The sequence below is a fragment of the Aptenodytes patagonicus genome, chromosome 4 (assembly GCF_965638725.1).
Source record: "Aptenodytes patagonicus chromosome 4, bAptPat1.pri.cur, whole genome shotgun sequence".
In the NCBI taxonomy this organism is placed as follows: domain Eukaryota; kingdom Metazoa; phylum Chordata; class Aves; order Sphenisciformes; family Spheniscidae; genus Aptenodytes; species Aptenodytes patagonicus.
Genome location: NC_134952.1, coordinates 12,130,468 through 12,148,300, shown reverse-complemented (window position 1 = coordinate 12,148,300; position 17,833 = coordinate 12,130,468). Strand labels below are relative to the sequence as shown.

The 17,833-nt window shown below is 39.4% G+C and overlaps 1 protein-coding gene across 9 annotated transcripts in view; it reads right to left on the bottom strand.

Moving 5' to 3' along the window:
• Positions 1 to 17,833, bottom strand: part of ABLIM2 (actin binding LIM protein family member 2) — a 154,355-nt gene that overhangs the window by 33,308 nt on the left and 103,214 nt on the right. For 4 of the 9 annotated variants that reach the window (XM_076335874.1, XM_076335877.1, XM_076335876.1 and 1 more), the window contains 5 exons: positions 14,677 to 14,823; positions 11,288 to 11,320; positions 8,393 to 8,513; positions 6,553 to 6,651; positions 908 to 1,009 (listed from right to left, as the gene is read on the bottom strand). In XM_076335874.1, coding sequence (XP_076191989.1) covers positions 908 to 1,009; positions 6,553 to 6,651; positions 8,393 to 8,513; positions 11,288 to 11,320; positions 14,677 to 14,823 — 502 coding nt within the window. The remainder of the gene's footprint in view (positions 1 to 907; positions 1,010 to 6,552; positions 6,652 to 8,392; positions 8,514 to 11,287; positions 11,321 to 14,676; positions 14,824 to 17,833) is intronic. The other 5 variants (XM_076335879.1, XM_076335878.1, XM_076335881.1 and 2 more) reach the window with 5 other exon arrangements.

Genomic DNA, 17,833 nt, shown 5'->3' with positions numbered 1-17,833 from the left:
ACTTAAAATAAAATTCATATACAGGTACAACAGACTACTATAATAGTCACATTTGAAAAGCAACTTTCTCCATTAATTATGAAGAAAGTGTACATGCTCAGATATAGATGCTTTTACTGGAAATGCCCAATATTCTTATAGGAAATCCTATAGTTTGTCTATATTTTGAGTTGTATAGCTAACTTGGCCTTCCAGGAATTTTTTGAAAGCCCCCAGAGCCACAGTCCAGGGTTGCCATATCATGCTGTACAGACATCAGATTTACTTAGTACTACAGACCTGAGCAGATATTATTCCTAATTGTGTGTTTACAGAAATGTTAACCCCAGAAGCTAAACATAAACAAACAAACTATTCCACTGAGCAGGCAGATGTGCTTAGCAGTCAAAAAGCTAAGCAGTGTGGACATAAATTTAATGTGCTTGTTGACTGAATGTGAACTTGAAAACAGTACAGTACATATGCAAAGACACAGCCACAGTGAGCTTCCCGGAGTTCTAAAGTCTTCCAGCTATTTTTAAAGTCTATGTTAATATGACTCTTTAATTCAGAGAGTAGATGGATAAGGTAAAAAACAAAACCAAAAACCGCTTCAGCCTTCCCTTCTGCACACAAATTCAACAGACCTATGCAGCCATGGCACTATAAATAATTGCATCTTTGTAGGCTTAATAACATTTGTCACTGTGTGCCTCCTCTAACGCATTTTTTTTATGTACATAAGCACACAGCTCTCCAACTCCTTTATTTCTGAGACGAAGTTTAACAGGTAACAGATTTTCACTTATCAGACATCTTCTCTTGCAGTTCGAAATTCACAAATCAATGCGAAAAAAAAAATTACATTCAGAAGAGAATAAACAGATGCCAGCAATTGAAGATCAAAAGCTAAGCAGTGAATGCCTACCTGGAATATGGAAATGCCTAGGAGCCTGCTGATAGACAGAAGGTGAAGATTTGCTGTCTGAGTACATGGATAAGCTTGGAGTGCTCCGACCACTTTCACTGCCTCCAAGGGGAAGAGCAAAGAAAGCAGATAAAAGAAAAAATGGAAAGCAAAGTAGAGTATTTCAAGCATAAAAGCTTGTTTAGAATGACTTGTTAATCCAACAGTTTTAAATATATGGTTTGTGTAAAACCCATTATTTTTCAGCACAGTGTATTGGCTCAGTCTCCAAACATCTCATCAGTAATGAATATCTGATAGATAATATCAGATTAAACTGCCCCACTTTGAAACTAAAGCTTCTCTTTTAACAACACTTCAATGAAGAAAATAAAAGGATAAGAACATCCACAATCTTGTAATGTGTTTGCATAGCCTTAACTGAACAACCTATCAATGAAGTTTTTGAAAAGTTTAATGCTATGGCTCATGGCTTGCCCCTGAAACCAGTAATGAAATCATTTAATAGTGTTTAAATTATCTCAAAGCAGGACTAGACCAAAAACCAGATGTTACGGTTAAGACAAATATTCCTGCATATATCAGTGACAAAAACAGATGTTGAAATTTGGTTCTTAATTGCAAACTTTTCGCACAGGTAACATGCCACAGCATTTTATATTTATGCAAACAAGGTTGGATTATCAAGTCATGGATCTATAATGCCATAGTCACTTCACCAAATTTCAAGATATACATAGGATTGATCCGTATTCATTTTTCCACTTGTCTTGTCAAATGCTCATCAGGTGCCATTCATTTCCTCTTAGCTTATTTCTCCGAAGCACACTCTATGGCATTATAGTGCTGCTTGGCAAACAAAAAAGTAAAGCTCTACTTTTTTGGGACTTGTAAAATCCAATTAATTTACAGCACTGTTAAGCAACTGGAAGCCAAACATGACATTTATTCTAACATAAAATGGTTGTTAATTCGTTGTTATTGTTTTAGTGTGGATGGAGCACAAATTTAATGGCTAGTAACGATGAAATTATAGCAAGTTTTTTGGGGGTAAAGAAAGTGCAGCAGCTCAGAGCACTAGATCTGTAACTGAGTTCTGCCTTCAGGGAGGGGAAGTTTTATAACCGTAAAACTACTGGATTACCATAACTGTCTAGGCCATGCCCATGGAGGTGGTCTCTGCTGAACTCTTGCCTCTGTTGACAAGCAGTGGACGCATGGTTATCGGTCTGTCACCAAAGCCAGCCTTGACGTGCACCACTGAAGTCAACTGGGTAGTGCCACTGAGTTCAACGGGAGCAGAAGCAGGCCAGACAAGGTCAGAAGAGTGTGCTGTGTATCTCGACAATACACTAACTAATACGTTCTAAATTTTGTGTCTGTTATTTTCACAGTTGGTGAAAAATTAAAACTCAAAAACTATTCACCCATTACCACTGTGTACTCAATAACAATGATTATGCGTTGAAAAAAATGTGATCAGAGCACTTGAGAAATTGAAGTCACAACTGCATGTGATGATAGCTTATGGTCCTTCCAAAAAGTCAGGGAAGAATTGTGGCATTACTAAAAATCTGGTGCGTTACCACCAGCTTGCCGTCAAGTTGTCCTCAGACAAGGTACCAGACGGTTAACCAGTTTCTTGATTCCTGCTTTGCTCTTGGAAGGAGAGAAGTGGTGACAGGTTTTCACTGCCCACTTATTAATTCCCTCTTTCTTTGCTGCCTGCTGCCCAGATGCTTGGCCATCCCTACTAAATGGAATAAGCCTCAGTGTCACTCCAAGTTTGAACACAAAGAGCAGTGGTAGAAACTTATTTAAGTAAGTTCCTTTACAACTCAACCAACCTTAAAAATCTTGATCCCAAAGGGATGTTACTACTGGAATTTTTTAATTTAGAAAGAAAAGGAAAGTTTTCAAGTGATTTTCACAGTGTATTAGTTCATCATTTACTTAAAATTAGCATATTATTGAAAACTCATATTCATATATGACTTGCATGAATAATTACTTCATTGAGCCGTGACCCCAAGGTGCTGGCATCATACGCACGTAGAGAGTCATTCTTCAGGGATAGGGTAGTGTGTCAGCGGGGAATCGGGAGGAAGCATTAAGAGGAATAAACTTCTAAGAAAACAGGATGCAAGCACAAGTACCAGGGGACAGCAAATCTGCAAACTGCTCGATGCAAGGATCACCTGGGCGGAGCAGTTTGGAAAGCCAACACCTCTAACTTGCTCGAAAGGGAAGAATTAAGGATGAAATGAGGGAAAAGGTTCTTCTTGCAGCCCACTTGTACAAGCTGATGCACATTTAAATTATATTTATAACTCTGTCACTAATTTGGACAAACACAAAAGAGCAGTTGTATTTCACATTTTGCATACAAAAGTAAGTATTTAATAATAATGCAAACTGAAGACCCATGTAGAACGTTCATGTGTAGGAACTCCAGACAGTCATATACTCCAGCCTATAATAAAAATCTCTAAAATGAGACTTCGCCAAGAATTTGTCTCTTTCAAGGTTTGCCTGGTATACACTGAAGAAGAACTTAAAATAAGGTCTCAGAGAAAACAAAACTACCAGAGAGAGATGTTTTTCAAACTTTTGGTTTTGTCTTCTGCCACAAGCAGCTGCAGGCTGTGATCTGCTCTACTGGTCAGTGCAGAGCAAAAAAACAGAATCATGAACTCTTCCCTGGATTTTGTTTAACTTGGAAAGAATCTGGAAAGGTTTACTTTGAACTTGAGTGTCAACCACAAAAACTTCCTTGTGTCTTTTGGCTGCTGACAGGGTAGGCTGCTCTTTTAACCTTGTGTGTGTGAAGCCAGCTGACCAGAGCTCAGACCATGCTCCCTTTTCAAGGGATTGTCAGGAAAAGTATCACGTTGTTTATACCTCCTTCCTAGTCAGCTTTTATCTTATCTGGGAGGATGAGAAATTTGATAACAAGTTACAGTAAGAGCTGTCCAAGTTTGGGATTGAACAACAAACAGATACCCCTGGTCTATTGAGGGAGATGTCAGAGCCTACTCCTGAAACTGGATCCTTTAATATCTCTGCACATGGTGCATTAAGCTAGACAAAGTTTTCTGAATTTTGATGACTAATTCTTTTCAGGCTTTCAAAGCCAAATAAATGGGCTTTGGAAGCTGTGCTCCTGCACTAGAAAGGCAAGATACTTTCCACCACGTTTTAAGTAAGCATTTTTTCAGTAGGGCTCAGCACTTTATGCTCACTGACTCCATCACCTCAAGAGGAAGAGTTACACCAAGCGTAGGTACATGGAATATCGCACCCTACGATTCGCAAGGGCATGAACTGTGAAGCTTTCTTGAAGCGAGGCTGTCACAGGATTTATTTTGAAGATATTTTGAAGACAAAAATCCTTAAAAGAGCACAACCAAATCACTGGTCTGCATGATAAAGAATAGCTCATCCTATTACACTTCATGGGAGCTAGACTACAGTACACTGAAGGAAGAACAGGAACTCAGTAATCATATTTTTTGCTGGAAAAATGATGAACCATGTAATTCTCAGAAAGAATATGATGCAAACTCAATGAAGTCAAAAGGAAGATTCTGCCTGTTTTAATTTCCCTAGGGTAGTAACATTTCTGTCTCCCGGAAGCTTAAAGAAATATTTTTTATGACGATTGTGGAGTGCTGGTTTTACAAAGATTACTTCTAGTATTATTAAGCAGTGTATTATTTTTGGATTTAATAAAATTTTTTTAAATGAGCGTGATTTCACTTTTTCAAAACTGAAGTGGCAACATTAACCTTGGTCTGGATACAAAGCAACTATTCGTACAATCCCACTCTTCCCACACTAACCACTTCGAAGAGAAAAAAATAGCACATCGACGCCCTCAAAAGGCTTCTCAAGATAAGGAAAAAATACAGTCTGCAACTCAGGGAAAAGAATTCAGAGAACTTGAAGAGGATGGGGGCAAATCTTCTGACTCCTTTTGGACTGAGACATTAACTCAGTGTAAAACAGTGGATAATCTATATAACCTCTGCAGGGGTCAGGATTACTTATATAGGAAAATTATAAACAGGCTCGCCTGCCTCACAGAAGCGCTGTGAGGCACTGTAAGCTACTGCTTGCAAAATATTTGAGCTCCTTGATACAAAGTGCTGCAGAATTGCAAAATATTATAATTTTGATCGCACTACTAATAATTGTTTGGGCACAAGGAGCTGCCACTTGAGGTTTTCATCCTCCAAACAGCAGCACAAAGTAATTGCTGCTGCTCTGAGTAACAGCAGGTAGCACCGAACAGAAACTCATTTTAACAGGAGTGCTGCTAAGCAACTGCAGGCGGGCTTTCGAGTAAGAGCTTTCCATGCAGTGAAATTGTGCACTGCAGCACACTAAAGAGGTTTTTCTTACTCAGTACATCAGGTTAGATAATATCATCCAAATTTAGAGGACAGATCAAAAAACTGTTCAAGCAGCGCCTTAGGGAATACCAGGGTGTGTGCCAGCCTTCCAAGAAATGTCTGGGGGGGTGAGTGCTTGTGGGTGTGGGAAGGAGCTTTGCAGGTATTCTTTACAATGGCAACGATCAGTTTAATCTCATCAGCTTTTTCCTCCAAAATTTTCTCTCGGGGATCACATTTGGAAGACTCGAGTCTGATTCTGTTCCTGTTTATACCAGTGAAATTCAGCTGACTTTGGGCAGAACTGTTTCTGGATGCATTAGGGCCCAATGAAGATGCATTAGTTATTTTTCCAAAGGCAATGAGCGCCTGCTATTCGAGTTTGCATATCAGACCTGTTCGTAAGTCTGGTTCTTGCAGAGGGTCACATCCTTTTCTGCAATGGTTATGACAGCAAGAACAACAGTTTTGCTTTATTAAATCAAACAGTACATGAGAGTCAATGTTTGGCATTCATCATTCATGTCTCCTCCCCACTCGTATTGTTACTAGGGAGGACAGACAGGGGAAAACACATGTGGTAGCTGAATGTCTTCTCTTTCTGACATTTAACTAACTAGCTAAAAAAAATAGCCCTTGCCTCAAAAGTTCTTCGCATTTCTCATTACTGTCTCACATTCGCAACATGAAGGTCATTAAAAGTTAATATCCACTGCAAAAAAAAAATTAATGGCAAGGAGACTAGACTCAGTTACTCTGTTTTATAACATTATTTGCTAATCAGTGCAGGTATATTGATTTAACCAGCTTATCTGGCATAATTTTTGGTAATGCTACAAATAATATGAAGAATCCCTAAATGTAGGTTACAAGGTTAGATAACTGATCATCCAATGTTGGATCCAACGTATAAGCTTGTTATAATATTTATTTAGCATCACCAAAATAGGGTAAACTGTATTTTAGAACAAATAGACTTTTAAATTATTTCCCTCCCTCATTTTCATTAGAAAATCTAATTCCTTCCCTCCACCCCTTTGAAAAACACTTAACACTCACTAAAAAAAGCAAAAATAAAACAACCCATACCCACTCAGTTCTTAAAACTTACACAGTACATCAAGAAAGCACTTGCACAAAATTAAGACAAATTTTATCCAAGTGGAAGCCATGCTTGCACAGACATAAAAGTGAAACACATCTGAATAAGTCTACAGTATCACAGCACGGTTTTGCATTCCTGGACCTTACCTTTGAAGAAAGGGATGTAATGATGTCTGAATGTAGATGTAGGGCTTGGGTGTTGGGGCAGGGAGATGCAGCTACTGGTACCAAGACTCTGAGTACCAGCTGGGGGCAACAGAGAGTAAGTGAAAATAAACTATTTAGTTCACTTACTGAAAGCCACAAATTACAATGCCATCCTTTTTTTCAGGAACATTTTCCTCCTGATGCTTAGAAAACATATAGTTTATATTTAAGACTTCATCTTTCTCTGATTATTGCTAAAAACATCACAGTGGCCATACTATGCGATTGGCCAAGGGACACAGGCTTTCTGCAGACAGAAAGAGCATCGTATAAAATGCTGAGAATGTAATGCATCAGAAAATATTCCAGAAAAGGCACCACAAAAAGCATAGCTGCACTCAGGGGAAAATCTGCATATTCAAAAGCTGCAAGAGGGAATGATATATGCTCATAATGGATCTAATGAAATGAAATGGGGAGAGCCTTGTCTCTGCTGAGAACTGTGCTATGAGTGGGTCCAGTTCTCACTGCCGTCGGTGCACACTGGTAGGATTTAGTTCACAATGCACCAGGGCACTCAAGTGCATGGCTAATTTAAGCATTTGAAGAAACATCCTGAAGTTATTTGAGCTCTGAAAGTTAGACATGTGATTAAGTACTTTGAAAAACGTTCTCAGAAGTCATCTTTGTTTGCTTTGTTGTAACAATGTCCTGATAACATATTTTGGAGGACTAATGGCAACTATTAAAAGTGGCAATTATGATGACTATCTTCTAAATTTTCAATGAAGCTGTAAAACATTAGAATTAATTTGGAATGTCTTTCGTCTTTCCTCCTTGCTTTAACAGTGTGCAGCTAAGCTTAAGCATGACACAGCTGCCAGACCTTCAGCAGAGACTAATCTTTCCTCTCTTTAATAGATCTTTGATACTTGATCTCATTTCCACTTTGTCAAAGACTTTATCTAGTACAAATATTCAATTCCTGTAAAAATTGTTTGTTACCCATAAAATTTTAATTTCCACTGGAAAGATTAAGAACTCCCAATTTGCCAAACTAGTTTATAATTATAATGTATCCCCAATGAAATTAAAAGACACCAAGAAAGTAATACAAATGCTCTGTGTTTTCCACACAAATGATGGAGATAAATTAGAATGAATTTTGAACAATTTAGTTGACTATTTCTAAGGATAAAACTCTGTACAGTGCCCAAATACAAATGGGCCTTTGCATGATGTCCCCATGCAAAGAGCAAAAGGGGGTGATCCCTCCTTTCTGTGCAGCAAGAACACCAACACAGCTGTCACTACAGCCCAAAGCTGCAATGAACATTGCTGTAAGCTTCTCAACTAAAGCAACTTGGCCTTCAAAATCCAGCCGTTAGAGCCACTAGTCACCCCTCCAGCTCTTGCACTGTGGAGAGGAGACACAGACCATAACCCTGCTGTACAGAAAGGGGATACGAAGTCACTCAATCACCCTCTTGGCTTAGTGTGCATTCACTGCTACCATGCTGCACCATGAAAGAGCTGTGGATTGAATGTGTAGCTTCAGGCAGGATGGGACCAGGATTAAAGTCCTTTAAACTGTTCTATCTTCTGTGTACAGATACATAAAATCAATCTTTCTAGATGCCTGTTTTTGTTTTCGTAGATGCTCATTCCCGAAGCACTTGTTTCCTTTCTCCCCATGGGACTCTCTGTTCACAGTAAATAAATCACTGCAATGAACTGCTACTCCACCTTAAACCCCTGTCTACCAGAGTCTACCCTACTTACAACATAAGACGAAGTAGCGGAAAAATCTAGAGAATAAATAAGGCTGCTTTTCAGTTACCTGGTCTGCTGTAATGCTGAGGAGAGTGGGAGGTTGGAGTGTAGCGACCATAGCCCAGTGAGCCAGCAGAGCTAGGACTTGACGTCCTGTACTGCTTGAAAGATCTGTCGTCTTGGTCACCCTGAGAGGAAGAGAGGAAATATATGTCATTAGGGAAGAGAAATAACTTCCAAAACAGGCAGAATATGCCATTTTACATGTTTCTGTGCCGTGTAGATGGAAGTTGATGCTGTCGTAACACTCCTTGCAATCCCAATGAAATGAGGCGGCTTTCAGCCGTAAGCACCTCCAGCGCAGTGTAACCGAAGGAGCTCTGCCACATATCAGAGAACGGTCATGTTCCCAGGAAAGACAGCACATACATGAATGTAAAATGACAATATAATTTGAAAAGAACATAACACTGTAGAAGTGTTGTTTCAGGACAGTATAATTCCCTGAACATACACGGGTGGGCGGAAGATGAGATCAGGTTAGCTTGATAGTACTATGGTCACTTTGCACCCATATGAACGGATGCATAATGGTTACAGGCAACACAAAAGTCAGCATTTGTTGGCTTCACAGAAATGACTGTGTCTGCTGTATAAATTGCCCAGCGTACCATATTACAACATGGTCATTACTAGCTAGGTAATTGATATAAACACTCATATATAGCATTAGCATTAATACTGCAGCATTGTGCAAAGCAAGTCATACAACCCATTTCCCACTAAACCCTTGGCTTCAACCACTTAAAACCATGTACACCCATTCCAAATATCTGGCTAAATTACAATTGCGATTTGCATGTAGTGTCTTCCTGACAGTAAAAGCATTACTAAGTGAATTAGATGTGGAAATTACTTTTTGTAAACTAGCTATAAAAGCAAATTCAAATTTCTTGTTTCTTTTAGGACCAGTGAGAATTGGCTTGAGTTAACTTCAAATTAGAACAAATCAATGTAACATGCAGATGTTCCCTTACGGAAAGTCATACTCCAAAAAATGCTTCCCCTCTCCTGCTCCAGTAGGAGTGAGTGAAGATAGGCTATACCGCAGCAGGTGTTAGTCACTTGTCATGAATACTGGGACATCTTTAGGCATCTGTGTGATCCTACTGAATCATTCATCATTTAAACACACAGGAGATCCTACATAGCCCCATCATCATCTCCCAGATTCCTATCAGGACAACTTAATTATGTCCATCCATTCATCTTTAGGTGAATGCAGTTTCCTATTTGGCTTCTCTGGGATTATCCTTGACTCCACAGAGATGTACAATCTTCTCCCATCATCAGTTTTTCTCCTCTGGTTCAGGTGTGCTCCATCCCTTCCACCTCACCCCAGACTCACTGACTGCATTTTCAAAAATGGAAAATCAGTTTTGTATAGTGGTAAGTACCATTATTGCTTTAATACCCATTTCAGAAGAAATTACACAAAAAAGTGAGAACTGATGCCTTCCCAAGCATGCAGCGTTCTGTAGGCATTCTGCCACCAACTCCTCTACGCCCAGTTTGAGATGTTTCCCTCCCAAAGTAGCTATATTATTTAATAGTCACTCTAACCCTTGCGAAGAGATTTACAAGCAGTATAGCAATGTCTGTGGAAAGTCTTGTGATGATATTTAAATATCATATGAGTGTTAGCTAATGGTCTATGATGTGTCCAATTGGATGAAAGTGGAATTTTCCTCTAATAAAAATCCCAGCAACAAAACTTGTGACAAGTTTGCAGATGACGATGCCTGAGCACCTGATTATAGAATCATTAAGGTTGGAAAAGACCTCTAAGATCATCGAATCCAACCGTCAACCCAACACCACCATGCCCACTAAACCATGTGCCCAAGCATGTCCTTGATCATGGACTCTTTAGAGAAAGACAGCATGGCAAAGCTGGATAACCTGGAGAATTCGTATAACATGAATCACGGCAGCACCAACCTCCATACCAGTGTGACTTCTGGAATTTAATAGTATAACTGTTTGCTAACTGATAGCTAATTTAAAGGAAATTATTATAATCTTCCAAAACACCAAGATTTCATATTGATTATTTCAGACCTTATCTTTTGCGTACTTTGTGTCTCTGTAAGGAACAGTCAATCAAGTTCATGAAATCCAATATTAAATAAGGCATGTTTTTATTTTTAAACTATCAATTAAATTACATTTCTACTGGTTAACTTTTCTGTTTAACCAACGCTTATAGTGAGTTGGTCATTTACAATCCTTAATGAAAATTTGCAATTCTCCACTGTTACCAAAATTTTGCAATACAGTTCTCTTAATGTAAAATCAGGATAATGGAGAAATTAGCCAGACCTGTGATGTGTAACTGAGTTACTATCTGGGAAGCTATGTGAAATGCTTTTGCAGCTTCCAAGGTGATGTTTCTTGAAACAGTGACTGGCTTTGATCATTAATGCACATCAAAAAACACAGACCTAGAAGTTCAGGTATGTGCGAATGAATTAACAGTATGTGTGCACAAATAGTATAAATAGTTTAACTATTTGTGGAATAAAAAAATAAAAAGAAAAAAAGAAGAGAAAGCTATGCCAAGCATTAATTCAAGTCCACTCACACTGGAAGCTTTAAATGTAAACATAAATTATATTTCCAAATGTAATTTATTTAGTAGAGCTTGAAGAAGTGACCACAATACAACCTTTATTTTGTAAAGCAGAAACATGGATGACTGGAGATAGATGCATACAGATGACAATCCAGAAGCAGAGCACGTATTCAACACAAGTAACACTGTGAAAAACATGAATTATAAAACCCCATGCACTGTAGAAGCAGGAGGCAAACCCCACATTTCAGACACTGCTGGTTATCAATATGACCAGGTTATTCATCACAAAATGGGTCAGAACAGAACAAAGGCATTGGGGATTACCTCAGTAGGTGTTGGAGAGAGCAACTGAGGTGACTGCAAACAGCAACACACAACAAATTAGTGATACAAATTCATGCATGATGTCACTTGTGAGAAGAACTACTCTTAAAATATCACTATCCATGTATAACACGATAGAGTTACAAAAAACACCTGTCAATTAAGTTAGGGCAATTTTTCTTTTTTTTTTTTTTAAAGAAGTAAATAAGGAATAAGATCTAAATAATTTCATATAAAGCTTCTGTTGATTTCTTTACTACAAAATCCTGGAGTCTGGTGAGGCCAGTACTGTACCAGAGAGAGTGCTGCTAGTAGGGAAACTCACATTTAAAGCACCTGCCTGAAACTAGACACAAGCCCTAGTTAAATCTACATTGAAGCAGCTCCAAAATCTGGACTAGAACTTTGTTGCTCAGATCTGGCTGTTCTAAGGGAAAGAAAAATATCTGTGCTATTTAATTTTTAAATAAACATAATGTAATTTGAAAATTTGCTGTTTGTTCATTTTCCTTTCAAAATTAAAGGCTAGACTCGGTTAGTTGAGCAGAAATCTACTGAAACTATTGCAGCTGCAGGTGTAGCCAGGATGCTGAAATTTGGAAGACAGGATATACATACGTACAAATTGGGGGACAAGAGGCTGGAGAGCAGCTCCACAGAAAGAGATCTGGGGGTTTGGGTTGATGGCAAGTTGAATATGAGTCAACAGTCTGCCTGGCAGCGAAAAGGGCCAACCATGTCCTGGAGTGCATCAAGCACAGCGTAGCTAGCTGGCCAAGGGAGGTGACTGTCCCACTCAACACTGCACTGGTGCAGCCCCATCTCGAGTACTGGTGCAGTTTTGGGCACCTCAGTATAAGAAGGACATCAAACTAGTAGAGTGTGTCCAGAGAATGGTGACCAAGATGGTGAAAGGTCTTGAGGGCAAGACTTTCGAGGAGCGGCTGAGGTCACTTAGTTTGTTCAGCTTGGAGAAGAGAAGTCTGAGGGGTGACCTCATCACAGTCTACAACTTCCTCAAGGGGGGCAGCGGAGGCTGGGTGCTGATCTCCTCTCTCTGGTGACCAGCGATAGGACACGAGGAAATGGAACGGAGCTGCATCAGGGGAAGTTCAGATTGGACATTAGGAAAAGGTTCTTCACTGAGAGGGTGGTCGGTCACTGGAACAGGCTCCCCAGGGAAGTGGTCACAGCACCAAGCCTGTCAGCGTTCAAGTGTCTGGACGACACTCTTAGTCATATGGTCTAGTTTTAGGTAGTTCTGTGAGGAGCAGGGAGTTGGACTTGATGATCCTTATGGATCCCTTCCAACTTGAGATATTCTATGATTCCACAATATTTTTTTCCCTTGGCAATATCAAGGATGTAAATATCTGGAGCATCACGAAAATGTGCATGTTGGATTGTGAGCACAGCCCAAAACCCCCTCCTGGTCTAGGCACCTAGAAACAGATGACTGGACCCCACTTTTTTATTTTTTAAGATATTACTGAGGTCTTGCTGACACAAATGCCTACATCAGCACAGACCTACCTGAGACAGCGTTAAGCTGGTGGTGCAAACACTGTAGGTGTCTCCTACAGCCCCAAGGGAAAAGACCCTCATTCATGATGTGGTCCCTTTTATCTTCTGTTATATGTTTACTGAAAAGGGCAATGACTCCAGTTGTCCCTATAAATCCCTCCTGTTGTGGTCTCATCACTGAGCTACCCACTAAAAGCAGGTGACAGCAGCAATACCCTCTTTGCTATGATTTTATTTCTTTGGTTGTTTTTTTTAGAGCTCAACTGCAACTACCTTCTATCCCACTCCTGAAAGTGCGATGCTGAGGTACCTGCAGTTCATAGCTACTGGGTCCCAGCAAAGGCCGGGCTGCCACCAAGATGGGCAGTTTCACTGCACCACCAGGCAGTTGTCCTGCCCGCGGGTTCTCCAGTCTTTGAGTGATGGCATGGAGTCAGCTCACGCCAGGGGTTCAGAAACAGCCTAAGCCCTACCACAGCCACACAGATGCTTGCTCTGGTAAATGAGAGGAGCAGAAGCAAGTGGCCAAGGAGATGCTGAGGGCAGGCAGGGGAAAACTCCTTCCAGCAGCAGCACAGACTTATGCTGGGTGCAATGGTTTTATAACCATCACCTTGGAGCGGGTGCAATGAGTGAGTCTTCCCAGGAGCTGGACGGAAGGTTGTTCAGTCTATGCACCTCTGCCAAGCCTAGATGTCACCTCTGCCAAGTCTAGATGTAAACGGGCAGTTGAGGAGGGCCACAAACATTATCAGCACCCACAAATTTTGACATAGAAAGGAAATGTTTATACTCCATAAGGTCAGGGCTAGCAAGCAGCTTTCAGTTTTGTGAATTCAGGAACCTAAATACCATTTAAACCCTTTACCAGATAACAATCTTAATTCTTTTAGCATGCATTAGAATAGAGCTACTGTGGTTCAGCATTGAACAGAGAGGGTTTGGAAGAGAGTCTGCAAGATCTAACGTGTATGCTGCACTTTACCTGAGAGTAGTACTGAGACTTTAGTAGTAGATAAGTGTAAGCGATAGCAGGACTGGGGCTATTATAAACAGTTTGGGTATTATTTATAGTATTTATTTCTACCCATTCACTTACACCTATAGAAAACAATGCAGACTTCCATTCTAGACCATATATATCTTGATAATATACCTAGTGTATATATAAGAGGTTTGATTTGTAAAAAAGTATCTAAAATTATAAAAGAAATCAGAAATTCAAACAAAAGGTAGATATGGTTAGGGAAGAAAAGCTAACTTGCATGACAGGAGTTATATACAAATATGGTTCACAAAAAACAGAATTAGTATTAGTAAGATTATGTTAAATTAGATTTCATTAACACAAGCTGCATAATATTAGCTCTGCATATGAATAGGTTGAAATGCATGCGTGACATGAGGATGAACTTTAGTAAGGGACAGTTGAAAGAAATATGTGCATAGGAAAGTGATACCATTGTTGTGTTACCAAAATAACATGGAACACTAAAAAAAAAAAAATCATGAAAGACATTTGGCTTTGCTTCTGATTTTTGCATTATAATTAGCAATGGCTCCTGTTTCCTACCACATGCATGTAGAACTCCTCTCATAGAAAAACATATTTTAATTATGTCATCTGTTTAAAAAACAATCACAGAAAGCAATTCTTTAATTTCCACAAACTAAAAAGTGAAATGAACATCTCGCTTTTGGAAGGCTAAAATGCCTTGTGAATGAATGGATGACATGACTCAATTAACTGAAGTTATAAAAATTTTTTTAAATATTATGCACGTTTTAGTGTGTTCAGCAGCATGCTTAATGATGCACATAAAATCTCAATTTCATAGTAAAAAAAAATACCCATGTTTCAGTACCTCCCCGTAACTATGCCTGTCATCTGAAGAGTAACTGATATATGGAGAATAGGAGATCATATCTGGGCGGTCAATATTATAGATGGCTTTATTTTTAGGAAGAGCAGCCAAATCCCTGTAGTCAAGAATTTCATCTCCAAGCTTTGCCTAAGAAAAGGAGGAAAGAAAGCAATGAGAATAAGAAAGAATATGATCAGGACGCAATCAGAAAAAGACAGATTCATGTAGGTAGAAAAGTCATCATCACAGTAATAAACCACTTTTTCTGTTTGTGCATATTTAAATCTCTCATATTTACTACACAATGCTAAATATTACTGCTGTTTTCTTTTTACATACTGGTGCTTTCTACTTTTCTTTGTCACTCACATTTGGCTAATAGGAGTAGCATGGCATCATTCCAGTTCCCTTGGTTACATGCTGCTTACTGATAGCTCACAGAGACATGCGGGATAGATGTTGTAGTCTTTTTCAGTCAAAATGCCCTTCATTTTAAAGTGGTTTCGGTGTGCAGGGTTCCCCTACCATAAGCTGTAGTGACTAATCAAATACACATTTCCAACATACACTCTCCAGATGCTGAAAAACATCAGTCGGGTCTTTAATTTTTTCCATTCAGCTGTGTCCCACAGCTTCACCTCCTTTCCTGACTATGTCTAAGTAGCCCTTAATTATAGGTCACAAACCAGCAGATGATGGATTTGCACCATGGTGGATTAGTTGGAAGATCACAGATGCCACTTAAGTAAAGTTCAAATCCTTTCATGAGACTCACACAGCCAACAGAGGGAAAGGGTTGTGCCGCTCCCCATCCTCCACTTTACTATGCTTATTCCAAAACTATAATTATCAAAATGCCACATTTGCAGAGATTATCCTTAGGATAATGGTAACTTGTACCAAAACGGTATCCAGCACGTACTGTCTTGTAGATACGACGACAAGCTGGCCACATCGAGAGTGGAGAAATGGGCAGCATAATTGTCTCATTCCCAGTTCAGGCTTTGCAGAATGGTAAGCTCTTTTTTGGCAACAAAATGATGAATAAATCTCACTATTCTCTGAAAATCTCAGTATGATCAGCTGTAAAACTGTAATAATGTTTCCCACATGCAAAAATATGAAGTATCCAGGATTTATGTGTGCAGTGATTATATTTTTTCTTAGTAGGAGCTAAGAAAAGTTCAATAGATTTTCCAGGGAAATTTTCTATTAGGTTATACAGGAAAAATTTAGTGTGACAACTTTAATTTATCCCTTTTTCTGAAACAACATAGGAATTTGTGCAAATGTAAGCAACACAGAAAGGAGGAATATTCCTCTTAACTAAGAAAGTGGAACAAAGCTGCCGTAACCATCACATATTCTCATCCTCAGAACTAATGAAAACGTGTGTTTTAATCAAATATGTGATTTTTTAGTGGTCTATAGATCTCACCTTCCTTGCAGCTACTTTAAGAAGCTAAAGAGCAATGAAATAGCCTCTTAATGAAAATACATCTCTCCCAACTGAGAAGCCAGTAGCAAGATCTGATGCAGGGACAGGTCACACAAAGATAAGGAGGAGTCTGTCCATCGGGGCTGTTCCAGGAAGACTTTGGGCAGCATTGTACCTACAAGGAAGGCCAAGGAGGCTGTGATAATTTCTTTTTTAATGTATCCAGGGTTGTGGAGATTATTCTAGTGAATCCAAAGAAGTTCAGAATTGGGAATATTTAAATGTGAATTACAGTAATTTTAGCCCCTATCTCTCCGTGTAGAAGTGCAACTTGAGATCCTCCCACTAGACTTATCTAGTTACATAACTCCTTTCAGTTTAAATATCAAAATGTAGGCAAATTTGGATGAAAAAACACCTTAGAGATACAGTTGCTTTCTAAACACTTAATTCTACAAACATTCAGCCTACATTGATTTTTATTTTCTTTGTTTCACCTACTTTCAAATATGTGATTGTTGCGGTTTAAACCCAGCCGGCAACTGAGCACCACAGAGCCACTTGCTCACTCCCCCCCCACCCCGGTGAGGTGAGGGAGAGAATCGGAAGAGTAAAAGTGAGAAAACTCATGGGTTGAGATAAAGACAGTTTAATAATTGAAATAAAGTAAAATAGTAATAATAATCATCATAATAATAAAAGAAAATACAAAGCAAGTGATGCATGATGCAATTGCTCACCACCTGCTGATCGATGCCCAGCCAGTCCCCGAGCAGCGGCCCCCCCGGCCAGCTTTCCCCCAGTTTATGTACTGAGCATGACGTCCCATGGTATGGAATGTCCCTTTGGCCAGTTGGGGTCAGCTGTCCTGGCTGTGCCCCCTCCCAGCTCCTTGTGCACCTCCAGCCTTCTCAGTCGGTAGAGCATGGGAAGCTGAAAAGTCCTTGCTTAGTGTAAGCACTACTTAGCAACAACTAAAACATCGGTGTGTTATCAACATTGTTCTCATCCTAAATCCAAAACACAGCACTGTACCAGCTACTAGGAAGGAAATTAACTCTATCCCAGCCAAAACCAGGACAGTGAGTGGAATTCAGATATGCTAGGGAAGGCTCAAATTACAGCTAAGAGGCTTTAAGCCATTTCTTCAATAATCTGGTATTTTGGATTTTGTTGAAACCATGCTCTAAGTTTAGAGTATCTATTTCATTTGGAATATGTAATTTTACAATTGTATAATTGCAAATATGATCTGTATAAAAATACAATGTGATTTCTATTCCTAGTATGAGAACATACACACAGCTGTGTAACCTAACCTAAACCTTCCAGGCAGATATATCTCTGCAGGGAGCACCTAATTCTCTCTTCATAAAATTTAGCTAAGTATAGAGAAGGACTTTTATTTAAGCCCTATTTAATGGCATAATTTAGAAATTAACTGATTTTAAAGCATTTTTAAGGCCAGTGCCTAAGCCCTCTCTCAGTGCAAGAAGACGACAAAGTCTGGTATCAACAGATGAAGAAAAAGTGGTTTGGCTTTAGTAAACCACCTGTATGAACCAAACATGAACCATGTTTAGTCAAAACATGCTTCTTCATCTTTCCCTAGCTGACCACTCAACCATGAGCCAGGAACACATCTCCCATGAGATGGCACGTTGTTCACAATGATTGCATTGCTCTGACTTGATGCCTTTGAAAGTATGAGCACCATGA